The 15795-nt window shown below is 37.8% G+C and overlaps 1 protein-coding gene across 6 annotated transcripts; it reads right to left on the minus strand.

Annotated features, from left to right (window-relative positions):
• Positions 1–3733: 3733 nt before the first annotated feature.
• Positions 3734–15767, minus strand: LOC127632785 (kelch-like protein 26). Of its 6 annotated transcripts, none has more exons than XM_052111551.1 (4): positions 15640–15767; positions 15403–15522; positions 9984–10169; positions 3734–8810 (listed from the first exon to the last, which is right to left on the minus strand). In XM_052111551.1, exons 2-4 carry the CDS (start codon positions 15480–15482, stop codon positions 7235–7237), a joined length of 1842 nt encoding a protein of 613 aa, XP_051967511.1. In that variant the 5' UTR covers positions 15483–15522; positions 15640–15767; the 3' UTR covers positions 3734–7234. The 6 variants fall into 6 exon arrangements, with proteins under 6 accessions (XP_051967511.1, XP_051967514.1, XP_051967515.1 ...); XM_052111554.1 differs by having other exon boundaries at positions 15399–15522; XM_052111555.1 differs by having other exon boundaries at positions 15399–15522; positions 15704–15730.
• Positions 15768–15795: the final 28 nt, after the last annotated feature.

The following is a 15795-nucleotide window of genomic DNA, read 5'->3' on the forward strand; positions in this document are numbered from 1 at the left end:
TTCTTCTCCAAAACACAGAGCGTTGCGTGAGACGCGTTGTGCGCTACGGCGGCGGCGTCATCACGGGCAGAGTTATGGGCATTGGAGTCCAGTTACAGTCCACTAGTGCGATAAAACAAACACACACCATGAGCTTCGCTGACGGATTCAGTGCAGGACCGATGTGATTCACAAAATAAAGCCTTAATGCAAATATAGAAGTATAGATTTAGATTATGAACATATTGTATCTTATGTCGGTGTTTTTAATGGACTGCTCTCAAGCCTGGATGAAATTGCAATTAGCTATTAGAATATGCAATTATTGCTTTATACATTTTGATAGTTATTATTGATGAGGCGCATCATATGTTGTTAAGCTATTTTAGGATGCAGAATGTAAAAAAATGAAATAAAGCCTGTAACAAAAAAGCCCTAACTGTTAAAAATAAATAACTAAAAATATTTTTTTTTCCGACAGTCACATGTCAATGATCTGCATGTTTTCTGAATGTCGCTTAAAATTTTGAATTTATATTTTGATCAATATTTAAGAATGAGACTAATTAAAATTAGGAACCATAATTTTGTAATGGTGTGCAAATCACTGAATATTAATAAACACTTTAGACAATTTTGTAATAAAACTATGTATTTAAGTTCTCAGAATATTTAGCTCAATATTGAGATTTACCATTTATGTTTAAGGTTTATATAATGTTTATATATTACACACACACACATAGCGCATATATATATATATATATATATATATATATATATATATATATATATATGTGTGTGTGTGTGTGTGTGTGTGTGTGTGTGTGTGTATGTATACACACACACACTGGTGGAATAATGCACTTTGCTGTAAGTGAAAAAAATTGGTACTTTTATTCACCAAAGTGGCATTCAACTGATCACAATGTGCAGTCAGGACTTCTAAATCTACTTCAAAAAGTTCTCATAAAATAATCCTCCACATGCAGAAATGACAGCTTTGCAGATCTTTGGCATTCTAGCTGTCAGTTTTACCAGATACTCAGATGAAATTTCACTCCACACTTCCTGTAGCACTTGCCATAGATGTGGCTGTCTTGTTGGGCACTTCTCACACACCTTACAGTCTAGCTTATCCCACAAAAGATCAATGGGGTTAAGATCCATAACACTCTTTTCCATTTATCTGTTGTCCAATGTCTGTTACTTTGCCCACTCTAAACATTTATTTTAGATTTTCTGTTTCAAAAGTGGCTTTTTCTTTGCAATTCTGCCCATAAGGCCTCCACCCCTGAGTCTTCTCTTTACTGTTGTACATGAAACTGGTGTTGAGCGGGTAGAATTCAATGAAGCTGCCAGCCAGGGGTGGAAAGAGTACTGAAAAATCATACTCAAGTAGATGTACTGTTACGTCCCCAAAAATGTAGTGTGAGTAGAGTAAAAGTAGCGGTCCTAAAAACTACTCAAGTAAGAGTAAAAGAGTTGCAAAATATATGCCCCATTATAATGAACACTGTATGCCAACTTTCAAAATACATCACTTATCTATGATAAAGACTACATGAATCTAATTCCCAAAAATTAAAGGGAGACATGATAACAAAAATGAAAAGATTAAAAACACTGATCAATATTTTAAATCGAAATTTATGAAACAATTACATTAAAATCAGTTTATGTGTAGGGTCTAAATTTCCCTTAATGCCAACAGGGCGTTATTGTTGTGCATAAAACATGTTCAAACAATGCAAGGAATGCAAAGAAATTCAGAAAATGCTGGATCACTTGGCACGTCATATCCTGCACAATAGTGGAGGTAGAGCAGGCATGGGAAAATTTGTTTGGTACAGGGACTTTATGCTCTATACTAATATAGTATAGGGGGACTAATAAACTATCATAAAGGTATACTTCACCCAAAAATTAAAATTCTCTCATCATTTACTCACCCTCATGCCATCCTGGATGTGTATGACTTTCTTCCTTCTGCAGAACAAAAATTAAGATTTATAGAAGAATATTTGGTCCATACAATGGAAGTAAATCCGTGCTAAAATATTGAAGCTCCACAAATCACATAAATCCCCATAAAAGTAGTCTAATCCATATGCCTCCAGTGGTTTAATCCATGTTTTCTGAAGCGATATGATAGATGTGGTGAGAAACAGATCAATAGTTAATTCCTTTTTTACTATTAATTCTCCTCCCTGCTCAGTCAATCTCCACTTTAACTTTCACTTTCTTCTTGTGTTTTTGGTGATTCACATTCTTCATACATATCACCACCTACTGGGCAGAGAGAAGAATTTCTAGAAAACATTGACTTAAATATTGATCTGTTTCTCACACATACACCTGTATCAATATCAATTCTGAACTCATAGATTAAACCACTGGAGTTGTATGTATTACTTTATGCTGCTTTTACATTACTGCGTTTACATTAAATCCTCATCAAGACATATAAAGTGTATTTGATCGTTTAAGCGTATACCAGCTTTGGCGCACAAACAATCAAAAGCCGCCTGTCAATCAAACAGCACGCAGCTACAGACGTCAGGAAATAAAAAGACAATCTTTAAGATCAACCAACCAGTGGTGCCCTTGCTATCACGATTGATGTAATGAACACCCGTTCTAGATTGAAAACATAGGCTAAATATAGAAAACTACTCGAAAGTTTGATCGAGGTCTCTTTTTCCAATAAACATCTAGATAATTTTATTGCCCAGCCCTATTGATATCATTGTATTAATCTCTCACAGCAGCCCAATAATCTCAGTGATAGTTAAATTACAAGCTACGTTATAGACAAACCGAATCAGAAATATTAAATTTACCTTGATATGTTTCTTCAAATTAGAGGCAGGATTAATTCTGATATCTGGCTTGAGCAAGTTAAACTCACATGACATGATGAAGCAATTTGCCTTTTTCACTGTGAAAAGCCCTTCCAAGTGTGGCCGAGATGTTCAGCTGTAAACTATACTTGAGGCATTCTCCAGATCCGTAACTGTTGGCGCCAGATCTGCAGCTGCCATTCAAATTTGTTACGTCTGATTTGATTTGACAGGAGTCACGAGACTCTCCTTAGACAATCATGTTGATAGATAAAATCAGGACAGGGAAGTATCGAATACAGATGGTGAGCAAATAGCTCAGTAAAAGTCATTACAGCACTTAAAATATATTCAAGTAAAAGTATACAAATTTTAAGTAATGTGAGTATTTGTAATTCGTTACTTTACACCCCTGCTGTCAGCTGAGGACATGTGAGGCATCTATTTCTCACCCCGCCCCGCCAATAGGGATCTCGCCTAGGGCACCAGAATGGTCTGAAACAAACCTGCATCTGGGTCTTCCACATCTCTTTCTGTCCTTGTTAGAGCCAGTTGTTCTTTGTCTTTGAAGACTGTAGTGTACACCTTTGTATGACATTCATTTTCAGTTTCAAGCATTGTATAACATTCATCCCTCAAAACAACGATTGACTGATGAGTTGATGAGAAATCTGTTTCTTTTTTGCCATTTTTTCCTAATATTGACCTTAAGACATGCCAGTCTATTGCATACTGTGGCAACTGAAAAACAAACACCATGTTAAGCATTTAATGAAACATATAGCTATTAATGCACAATAAAATCATTTTGTTTTTAACAAACTTTATGTTGAGGCCTTAAAAGAGCTGACTAACAATATATTTATATATATATATAAAAAATACATGTATATATATATTATACACACACATACATACATACAAACATACACATCCATACGCATTTATAAATAAATTTTATGGGCAGATTTTTTATTATTATTCTAGTCAATATCACAGGATATAATGCCATATGACTTTAAAAATACAGTTAATTAGATTCTACACACTGCTATGACAACAGCCATGCCCACAACAGAATAAGTAACATATTATGCTTTGGATGTGGAGAAATTATTATTATTTTTTTTACATTTGACAACAAATACACATTTAATAATTTATAATTAGACAACACTGTAACAAAGCAGATGGATGAAATAAGAACACAAAAACATAAAAGTAATTTCACACTTGGAAGACAGAAAGCAAGGGTTATTGCAAAAAAAAAAAAGTGCTGTCAAGAGAAATACATTCAATGATCTTTCAAAATGTTTAATACCAAACATTTTAAAATGGAATACATCATTTTATACATCAAATTAAGAATTGCATTTATTATACTTCCACAAAATGATAAAAAATATGTATTATGTAACTTCATGCTATAAACGATAAATTCATAAACTTGTCCAATGAGTCTTCTTGAAAAATTAATATAAAAGATGGAATCTAATGATGTAATATAAAAAAAAGAAAAGCTGACTGGGCTTTTACTTTTTAGTAACATCACTTGAGGTGCTTTAAACAGGTTAATTAAGGCTGATCTGTGAAATTAGTCCCATAGAAGATTAAAGGCCATTTGATAATGTGTTGAGACCCAGCTGACTAACTCAACAGTCTCAACTTAACCAGGTGTTTTCCACTTTAACATTTTAAAGTTTCCAACATTAGTACAACATAGTAGGGCTGTCAATTGGGCAGACAATCAACATTAAGTCATCTGATTTTTTTAATTGATGTAATTTCCTTAATCCACAAGAGGGCACATTGAATATACAGGGCACCGTGTTATAGTATTGCAAAGAACATTCCTGGCTGTTAAACAAAACATTGACAAAATTTAAATCTTATGTGCATTTAAAAAAAAAAATAAGAAATGTAAGCTTTTCGTATTCTCAAATTTTAAGTCAAATAAAAAATTAAAAAACGAGGGGGAAATTCATCAATAGCCAGTTCTGTGTTAACAGGGTGTTACACTTGCACTGGTGCTACAGTATATACCACCACAGACTTAAACTTCATAATAACAGCAATACACCACAGTGTTTTTCCATTGCAGCTGTATGTAGGGTAGATTTATTCCCAGATAGCAGTGGTATTCTGCTGAACTCGTTGGTAAAGTGGCTCATGATCCATGGTCAGGGGCTGTTCAAACAGATGGAACACAACAGAAAGGAACAGAACGCGAGGATCTCGAGAGACATTTCCAACTCGAACTCCTTTACAGACAAACCCATTACTTAATCTGAGAAATGCTGATAAGAGAGCAAGATGCAACAGCCAAAGACCTCCACCAACTGTAAGGGGCTGTTCACACTGAATGCTTTTACAAACATCCAGTTAGACATTTGTTTTTCTATGTAAACGTGCTAGACGAACATTTTTGATTCGCTTCAGGAACACTTTTTTTTAGATGCCAAGACAATTTAAAAAGAACTCAAGACACTTAGTTCCTGTTAAAACTGTATTTGTTGCACAGTGTCTAGCCTTTTTAAGTGCAAGAATGCGATCGGTCTGAAGTCATCGCCAGTGCTTGGCACTTGCGCAGTTTTAAAATTTGAATGTGCGTATTTGTCTTCAATTCGCCAAATATTCAAATTTTTATTTGACAGCCCTACAACATAGATGAATCCTGAGCTATAGGTGACAGTTATTCACTGTGCTTCACATTTATGCACAGTTATTCACATGGTAAATTAGCTAAATATAGAGAATGTACAGTAACTGTGTAGTTGGAAACCAAAACAATATTTGTTACACCTTTAACTCCGACATTAACACAAATGTAATAAACAACAAAACATTTTAAAATGTAGCATTTTTGTACACTGTACAATCAATATATTCATATTCTGGAACGGATATATGTTCGCATAATACATGAAAAGCGACTGTGAATGTCTGTGTTATTCATGCAAGACCACCATTTTCTGGCATTGTTAAACAAATTTGATCCAGTCTCTAAACATCAGTTGTGCACATTACACATTCAGAGAAAACACTGCACTGTTTTTATCTTTGTCAATAAATTCATGTTTGAATACATTGAACATTAAAGTGCATCATTAAATGTGCTAGCTTAATTTATGAAACAAAACTTGTAGGTAGACAAAGGTTATAAATATTTTTACCCAGCGAATCAATGTCAAAATTTTATATTTCAGTTCCATTTAGTTTGAATATAAAATGGCTATAAACAATGAGATTGTTGGTTTCTAAAAGTTGCTTCCTTGTAATAAAAATAAATAACAAATCTAACAATTGTTCCCTGAAGTGTTCAGAAAAAAAAAAATAAATAATAATAATAATGTGCATGTGAATTTAGCCACCTCTGTTGCTTACGTTCTAAATAAAGTAATGGTTGCCAAATTTTTATTGTTGAAAATGTCTAATTTTATGAAATACATAACCATTCAAAATCAAGAACAGACAAAAACAACCAATCATTTCTTGAATCTTGATTCATATGTGGCCATTCAGGTATTTTTTTTGTCAAAGAGCGACACGCTTGAAATCATTTATGCCAATTATATATATAAAAATAAACGTCATTGCCCCTTTCCACCGTAATGACAGAGTTTTGTACAAGTACCAATAAGAATCACATAGACTGCTTGAGAAGTGTAGTAAGATGCTTAATGTTCTGAACAAGCTTATCAAAAAGTTTTACGCTTTTGTGTCATTAAGCATCAGTGGTGTGAAAGCACCTTCAAGTGATTCTGTAATCATTTACTCATGCTAGTGTCATTCCAAATTCATGACTTTCTTATCTGGAACACCAAGAGATATTTAGTGGAACATTAACACTGCTCTCTTCCATACAATGAAGGTGGATTGTGATCAAGGGCTGTCAATCTCCAAAAAGGACAACAACACAAAAAGCCCCATAAAAGCATTATAAATGTAGTCCTTACTACTTGGGCACAATATTCCAAGTCTTTTGAAGCCTTATGATATATTTGTGTGAAGAACAGGCTGAAACTGAATTCATAATTTATCTAAAATCTTTCCTTGAAGATCTTGGTTGTTAGCAATGGTGAACTATTTGCCTTGTATGGCAATTGGATGAAACGGAGCAGCTTGAACATTCTACTGTAAAAACTGCTATTGTGTTCCACAGAAAACTGGTCATAGTCAAGCCATAAAGTTTTTGAAGTACATGAGGTTGAGTAAATTTATGGGTGAACCATCCCTTTGAATCATGGAATAAATTTAGAGATATCTTTTCATAAGGCAAAAGCTTGTATACAAAACAGTCAAATCAATCTTGTAATTTCTTCTGCTGCTTTTGGGGTAGACACTAAACCTTAAAGTTTAAAAAAAAGAACAATGAAAATATAAGAGAATGTGTGTTTTCTGTTGACCAAACTCTAGCGTTTGGTTTGGGGAAATATAATAGGTGTACAAGCAATTCCCGCAAAAGATTCAGGAAAATGAAGATCTCTTTCCCACTCATCTGTTTCAGTGTTGTAAACCTGCACAATACTTGTGACATTATTGAGGTGCCAGTTGTATCCTCCAACTACATAGATTTTTTTATCCAGTAAGCAGCAGCCAGCTTCAGACTGACCAGCACGCATTGGACTGACTGTTGTCCATTGATCAGTTTCTGGAATGTAAAACTCTACAGCCAGAACATCGAAGCAGCGGTCGACATGGTCCATTCTGCCACCAAGGGCATAAACACGGTTATTCACGCTGATCATAGCATGCAGGACTCGCGGCTCATTCATGGGACACCTAAAGTTCCACTGATCAGAGGCTGGATCGTAACAATGCAGAGTCTTCTTATCCTCCACGGACACACCGTAACCCCCAGAGACGTAGAGTTTCTCCCCACATGTAGCTCCGGCATGACCCCAGATTCTCCTCTTCAAAGAATCCATGTAGGTCCACTCATTTTTCCTGGGGCAGTAGCATTCTACAGAAGACAAGCTGCCAGACCTGTTGCGGCCCCCTGTAGCATAAAGTTGTCCGTGGAGAACATTGAGTTGAAATTGAATGCGACTCTCCTGCATGGGTTGGATTCGAAGCCATTGGTTGAGATGAGGGTCAAAGCGGAAGCAGATGTCAACTGCGCCCTCGCCACTGCGGTACTGCAGATGCTGCCCACCGACCACGTACACAAAATTGTTTAGAACCGCCACGCATGCATGGCTGCATCCCATATCCATCTCCGTCAACTCTTTGAACTGTCGTGCTGTGATGTCAGGTAGATAGTAAACTTTGCTGCTAACAGTGCGATCATTGTCAGTGTATGGTGTTCCACCAAAAGTGATCAACGATGTGACGTCTGAACGAATGGTTGTTCGCGGCGACTGCATTTCGTGCTGTCGGAAAGGAAGGATCTGATAATTGAAGGCCTCTAAGAGGAACTGACGACACTGCACATCCTCCACCATTATGCTGACAGACTGGACGTTGTCCACCAGCTCAGACGATCGCATTAGCGGAAAGCGCACATGGCAGAGCACTTCACTGGCGGCAGCTCGCCTGGATTCATCTTGCTGCAGCCAGCGGATCGCAGCATGGAACAAGTCAATCTCACTGCAGTTCTTTAATTTGTTGCTCTGTAGGAAGAAAACCAGTCGTTCCATTGAAATGTGAAGAAAGTCATCTTCCTGAGCGATTTGCAGGAAGTGACGGAAAGTGAATGCATCGACCGACTTTTTAAGAGAGGAGAGGCTGAACGTAGTGGCCATCTGGCCAATGTTCAGACATGTCTCTACACTCATGGCTGATTTGAGAAACTCCTCACAAAGCTCCACCACAGGCACCATCTGCAGGAACACAGCAGCTCCGAGAACATCCTGAATACAGTCCAGGTCCAAAGTGACCTCAGAACTGTAGGCAAAATCAATAATGTGCTTCAGTCCTTTGGCTGAAAGACCTTGTAGCTCTATGGTGTCCTGCTTTGACTCCTTCATTCCTCCAGTGAACATGGCTCTGTGTGGATCAGGAAGATTACAGAAGCATTAAATAAACGATTTTAGAAGAAAATTGCCGCTAAATTATAACGCTAAAGGAGAAATTCTTTAAGAATCTTCAAGCAGTTATTTTCTATACAAGGGAAGTTCATTTTTACCACATCGGTTAAGCTCTTCAAAAAAGGGGGGGTTTCCATTAAAAGTGCCATTGAAATGGATTCCATTTGCAAAAGTTGGGTCGCTTAATTGTTCTGCCTCCTAAGATATCTCGTTTTGGCCAAATTCTAAAAGGTAGCATTGTGTGTATCCTTCCACAGGTAGATGAACCCAGAGTGCACCATGATGAGCTCGGTGGAAAAATACAATTCAAGTCAATTTTGGAGTCAAGTCTCCAATGCGCTGCACATGAGGAGCGCTATTTGAATGATACGTGGAGCTGCCAACAATGTAGAGTTCCAAATCGGTCTCTTATGAAGCATAATTTCAGGTAGGATGCCATAGAAGACAGCTGCCAAGGTAGGCAGGAGGCAGCTCACTAAGTTTTGGAACAGACCCTATTTTCCAGGACTTCTAATGTTACACAACTTTGTGCAAGTATAATTTAAGTCATTATTCACATTAATTTAACTTATTCCTTCAAAAGACTTGGAATGGTTCACAATATATTTGGACTACTTTTATGGTACTTTCAAGGTGTTTTTGTCCATTTTAAATGTTGACAGACATGGTCACTATAAACGTTTTTTGTGTGAAAAAGATCTGCATGAAAATTCTTAAACCAAAAAAAAAAAATAAAAAATATATATATATATATATATCTCCTTTAGTGTTCGAAGGAAAATGTATTAAAGCATACAGGGTTGTACAGAAATTAGAGTGAGTAAATAATTAACTATTCCTTTTAAATCCATCGTGAAGGAAAGTCATCTACATATTTTCAAGTTAAAAACTGTGGCATTTCACAAAAGCTGAGGTTCAGACAGAGATAAATGAAAAGATAAAATTTATTAGATTGATTTCATACACAATAGCACCTCAAAATATAAGGTCAGATTCAAAACATCAAGTACTGCGTTTCACGGGGTCTTTAAACACAATAATGAACCATCTTAGAATAATTTCGAAATGTTATGTTTAATCTCACCATTCATAAATCAAATGGCTGGCGCTAGCAACTGGTGTAATGTCTCACCTGAAGTAGTCACTGCAGGAGGCCAAAACCGCTTTGTGAACCTCGAAGCGTTCCTTTTCTATGGCCAGAACCACATCCAGCAACTGACCCTGATCACGCAATGCAGACAACCCCCTCAGGAGTGTGTTACTGTGGCTGGGGGCCGAAAAAGTACAACGGAGCGTGCCGATCTTGTTGTTAGCCATGCTGGAAAGAGAAGAGAATCAGTTTACGAGGAATTGTATCTCTCCTTTGTGTAACTTCACAGTCGATAAAACTACATTAGTAGCCCGAGGAGTCTGATGTATCCGGACACACTACCAGCTGGTCTCAGTTTCTAAGCTGGTGCATCAGCATGATCCCTGTAATGGCACTTACTTGTTAAATTATTCATCAAATTGCATAAAGAACCTTTGTGAATACAGAACCAATCAGTCTCCCCAAAAGCAAACAATTGTCGTATCCCAAATCACAACCAAATAAACTGGTTCTTGAGATAATTCTTATGAACAATTTAAACAAAAAGAAACCACTTGTTAGAGCATCGCTTGCCCTATAATGCCAGTGTTTCTTAACCCTCGTGTTCTGTTGAGATTGACAGTATGTTCTTTATATTTGGGTTGCCAAAAACTGTAAAAAGAATGGTAATTTTGGGATTAAACTTTATCTTCCCTTTAACACATTCTGAAATGTGAAGTGTGTAAATTCCAAATAGGTGTATCTGCAGCCCGGAGCTCTTCAAATGTGGGAGCGGAAATCTAAGAGGGTGGGATAACTCCAAGGGAAGCGGGGTTACTCCAGAAGGGAGATGGGCCAACTCCAAAAGGGGACGACACTTCCACACACGGTTAAGCCCAAAGTCTTTTCCAGTTTTGGCACAAATGCTTAGCATTCGTGTACAGTCAAACTCTCACTTATTGAAGTATACTTAATTTGACTGTGCGTGAATACACAGGCATTTGGCACATGCATTCTACAACTGCTATATGAGATGCTGGAAATGCTATTTCTCTTCAGGAGTTTAGACCCATAAAGAAGTCTTTATCATTTCAAACTCAAGCTACACAATGCTGGTATCTCCAGACCTCCTCACACACACCTATGTTCTTGACGTCCTCATCCACGGTTGTTTCCACATTCGCCTCCTGTTGTTTAGAAGTAATTACATCTTCAAGCTATTTTTTGTGAGCAGCGGCTCAACTGTAAGTGTCTCAACCTTGTGGACCCACTTATTAGTGCAAATAATTTCAGTTGCATGCTAATTCTACACGTTCAGGGTACACGGTTAAGAAAATCGGGCCACATGCATTCAGTGCTTGAACACGTCGCCAATTATGAAAATGTATTCATGTGTCCTGTACTTGTAGAATTTGTGTCGAACCCAAATATACTTTGACTTTAGGGTTAGGGGCTCTATATATCTTTGCTGGCCCTTTTTGGAGCTCGGCCTGCAGCTATGTCCTTCTCGTCAATTCCATGCCAATAGAGTCACCAAACAGAATGGCAAAATTAACAACTATATTCAGGCTTCCAAACAGATAGCCCAAAACTATAATTTAGATTTCATGGGGTCTTTGTTCATTTTAAAAAATATCAAAATGGCCTTGGGGTCTCTCAGACCCAAAACAGGACATGAGGATTACAAGCTTCATCCTAGAAAACTTTTCAAAAATTATTTAGATTGCAATGGAGCTTTCCCTACCCCTCCATAACTACTTTTAACCCTTAAATGCATGTTAATTTTTCCAAACACTCGGGTCTAAATAGATTCATAACTTAAATTATTTTAGTAGTACACCCAAATGGCAACAGACATATCATACTGTTCATGTGTTACACTTGCTATGGTTTACTTCAATGTTGTTTCTAGGTTAGCTAGCAATGTCAACTGTAAATCTTGACTTCACTGAAACAGCGCCACCTTGAGTAGAAGGGCAATCCTGATATTTCACCATTGTTGATGATTCATTGTTGCACAAAAAAATCTATGTGATATAGTATTAATTTGTTTGAATGTAGTACCCATTTCTCTTGCAATAAACAAAGAAAAGGATATCTTTTGATAGTAAACTTAAATAGATGTGAAATAATAATAAAAATATAATTTATGGACGTGAAAAAAAAAGGTACTGACATACCTCTAAAGACCCTATACACATTTGGTACTTGAAACTTTATATAAAACAAATTTGTGTTACACGATTTATAAGAGATAGATTGAGGAATACTAAAGAGGTGTGGGTACAATTCCAAAAAAATAATGAGGTACAGGGTGTGGAATGATGTCTTGGGTCTTTTAAGACCCAAGGTATGCATTTAAGGGTTAAAAGGGATAATCCACCCAAACATTGTATATAAATAAAAATCTATATTCAATACAATTCTCTCATCATTTACTCACCCTCATGCCATCCCAGATGTGTATGACTTTCGATTTTTGATGACACGATTTTTGATGCAATTATTTTGAAAAATATTTTGATTTGAACTTACGATAGACAAACAACGTTTTTCAGATGTTCAACTGCCAAAAGGCTACTGGGGTTTTCACACTTGAGTCCACTTAACAGAGAATCAAACAGACTTTTTTTTTTTTTCAATTCACTCAAACAAATAAAGATATAAAGAGTGAAACTAAGAAAAAAACACTGTCTTCTTCATATTCAAATTGTACCCATCCTAGAGGTCTGTTTGAGTGTAAATAAAGCGCTTGGCGCACTTAAGCAAACAAAACCGAACTAAGAGAACTTCTGATACTCTAAGCGTGAGATGTAGTTGTGGAACACAGAATCGCCCTGAAAACACTGTAATAATGCTCTAACCCAATATAGACTGTACAGAGCAGCACAATAAACTTTGAAGCAAGTAGACTATTTACTTAAGCCCTCTGCGATTTAATAATCACACTGTCATATTGCGATTTCTAATTTATTTTGATAAATTGTGCAGCCCTACTTTCATCTGCAGAACACAACTGAAGTTGTATAGAATATCTCACCTCTGTAGGTTCATACAATGCAATCGGTTGGTGATTAACACTTTACAGCTCCAAAAAGCACTGACAGTTATATTAGAAGTAATCCAAACGACTGAATTGATTAAATGAATGTCTTCTAAAGTGAAACGATCACATTTGGTGAGTAACAGATAAAAATGTATATATTTTTCACTATAATAGTTTAGTTCCAGTCCCTCTCCAATGCACGTTCATGAGAGGACAAAGTACGCGAAGCATCTTGCGTGACGCATTGGCATGTTCAAATGAAAGTAAAACTAATGAAGCTTGTGAACAGTGTTCTGTTGTAAATAAACCAAGCTGCACTTCCGTTTGCATTGCATCAGTTCTCACGTGAACATGGCAACGCGCTTGCGTCACGCAAGAGGCTGCGTGTACTCAGTCCTCTCATTAACGTGCAATGGAGAGCGACCGGAATGGCATGAGGGTGAGGGAATGATGAGAGAATTTTCATTTTTGAGTGAACCAACCCTTTAAAAACTCCTCTCTGGGAGAAGATGGTACGTGGTACCTTTGATCACAAATCTTGCTTGCATAAGACTTTTCATCCCAACTGCTATTAGTATTTTAAATTAGCAGATGATCTGAAATAAGATGATATTTCAGGTCCCAGTTCTTTTCTTGTTCTTATTGTATCTTGGCCTATGTGTCTTTTAATGTATGCATTTTGAATGACAGAATGTTACATTTATATAGCGCTTTTCTGACACTACATTCAAAGCGCTTTACATAGTGAACACTTAACAGGGTTCTCCTCAACCACCACCAGTGTGCAGCATCCACCTGGATGATGCGACAGCAGCCATAGTGCACAGTACGCTCACCACACACACCAGCTACTGGAGGAGAGGAGAGAGTAGAGTTATTAGAGTGCCAATTAATGGATGGGGATTATTAGGAGGCCATAATTGAGATGGGCCAATGGGGGGAATTTAGCCAGGACACTGGGGTTACACCCCTACCCTTTACAAGAAGTGCTCTGGGATTTTTAATGACCACAAAGAGTAGACTTTGGTTTAACATCTCATCCGAAGGATGGTGCCTTTTTACAGTATAGTAACCCTGTCACAATACTGGGGCATTAAGACCCACACAGTCCAAAGTGTGAGCACCCTCTGCTGGCCTCCCTAACACCTCTTCCAGCAGCAATCTAAGTTTTCCCCCAGAGGTCTCCCATCCAGGTACTGACCAGGCTCAACCCTGCTTAGCTTCAGTGGACAACCTTTTTTTAAACATTTTACACCAGGAGTGGTGGTGGCAGAGTGGGCTAAAGCGCATAACTGTTAATCAGAAGGTCACTGGTTCGATCCCTACAGCCTCCACCATTGTGTCCTTGAGCAAGGCACTTAACTCCAGGTTGCTTCGGGGGTATTGTCCCTGTAATAAGTGCACTGTAAGTCGCTTTGGATAAAAGCATCTGCCAAATGCATAAATGTAACTGTACACCAATCAGCCACAACATTAAAACCACCTGTCTAATATTGTGTAGGTCCCTCTCATGCCGACAAAACAGCACCAACCCACATCTCAGAATAGCATTCTGAGATGATACTCCTCTCACCACAATTGTACAGAGTGGTTATCTGAGTTACCATAGACTTTGTCAGTTCCAACCAGTCTGGCCATTCTCTGTTGACCTCGCTCATCAACAAGGTGTTTCCGTCCACAGATCTGCTGCTCACTGGATGTCATCCACCAACAATCATCCACGTGATTATCTAATCAGCCAATCGGCCACAGTGTAGTGTATAAAATCATGCAGATACGGGCCAGGAGCTTCAGTTAATGTTCACATCAACCAACAGAATGGGGGAAAAAGAACTGATCTCAGTGATTTGGACCGTGGCATGATTGTTGTGCCAGATGGGTAGGTTAGAGTATTTCTGAAACTGATGATTTCCTGGGATTTTCACATAGAACAGTCTCTAAAATGTACTCAGAATAGTTCCAAAAATAAACAACATCCAGTAAGCGGCAGTTCTGTGGATGGAAATGCCTTGTTGATCAGAGAGGTCGACAGAGAATGGCCAGACAGGTTCGAACTGACAAAGTCTAGGGGAACTCAGATAACCCCTCAGAATGCTATTCTGAGATGCAGGTTGGTGGTTTTGGTGGCATGAGTGGGTCTACACAATACTAGGCAGGTCGTTTTAATGTTGTGGCTGATCAGTGTAAATGCAAAGTAATTTTTGTTCTTATTGAGCCTCTCATCAGAGAACATTTTCTAACCTGTGTGAGAAAGACAAAGTTTTGCAGATTGCTGAATGACATACATTTCTATCTCTTGAAGCTACAGAATGGAGTTTCTTTTCTGATATTAGTATTAAGCCCTACGCATTTAGATAGAACCTCTTTATGAATGCATCACACGCCTCTGATTCTGCATACATACATACATACATACATACATACCTACCTACCTACTTTGAGCTCGATTCGCAAAGAACTCCACACCATCCGACTCCGCCATACTGAGCGATGATGAGGATGAAGAAGGTCATCATGTGAAGAAGCACATATGACCGCTAATCATGTTCAATCTCACTAAAACATCAAATGTTACGCATTACGTTGACGGATCACAAACATAACATTATCTAAATACAGTATCAAGCCATATAGTTTGCTATAAGACAATAAGTATAAGAGAGAATTTCTAACCCCATTAATATTACACGGCCTATATTTGAGCAAACAGTCCAGATGCTGACAGAATTCATCCCACCTGAGAGCGCGGCTCAACCTCTGACCTGCGCAACCCCGCGAAAGCTGCCGGCGCGCTCACGAACACCACGTCACTCTCGCGCAGCTTTGCAT

This window comes from Xyrauchen texanus, chromosome 39 (genome assembly GCF_025860055.1).
Source record: "Xyrauchen texanus isolate HMW12.3.18 chromosome 39, RBS_HiC_50CHRs, whole genome shotgun sequence".
NCBI classification, from domain to species: Eukaryota; Metazoa; Chordata; class Actinopteri; order Cypriniformes; family Catostomidae; genus Xyrauchen; species Xyrauchen texanus.

Excerpts from the sequence above, each read along its gene's own strand:
- LOC127632785 (XM_052111551.1), bottom strand. The coding sequence starts at position 15,482 with ATGATGACCTTCTTCATCCTCATCATCGCTCAGTATGGCGGAGTCGGA. Across the intron at positions 10,170-15,402 it reads CTTTGCGAATCGAGCTCAAA|CATGGCTAACAACAAGATCG; the intron begins GTAGGTAGGTAG and ends TTCTCTTTCCAG. Across the intron at positions 8,811-9,983 it reads TCCTGCAGTGACTACTTCAG|AGCCATGTTCACTGGAGGAA; the intron begins GTGAGACATTAC and ends TGATCCACACAG.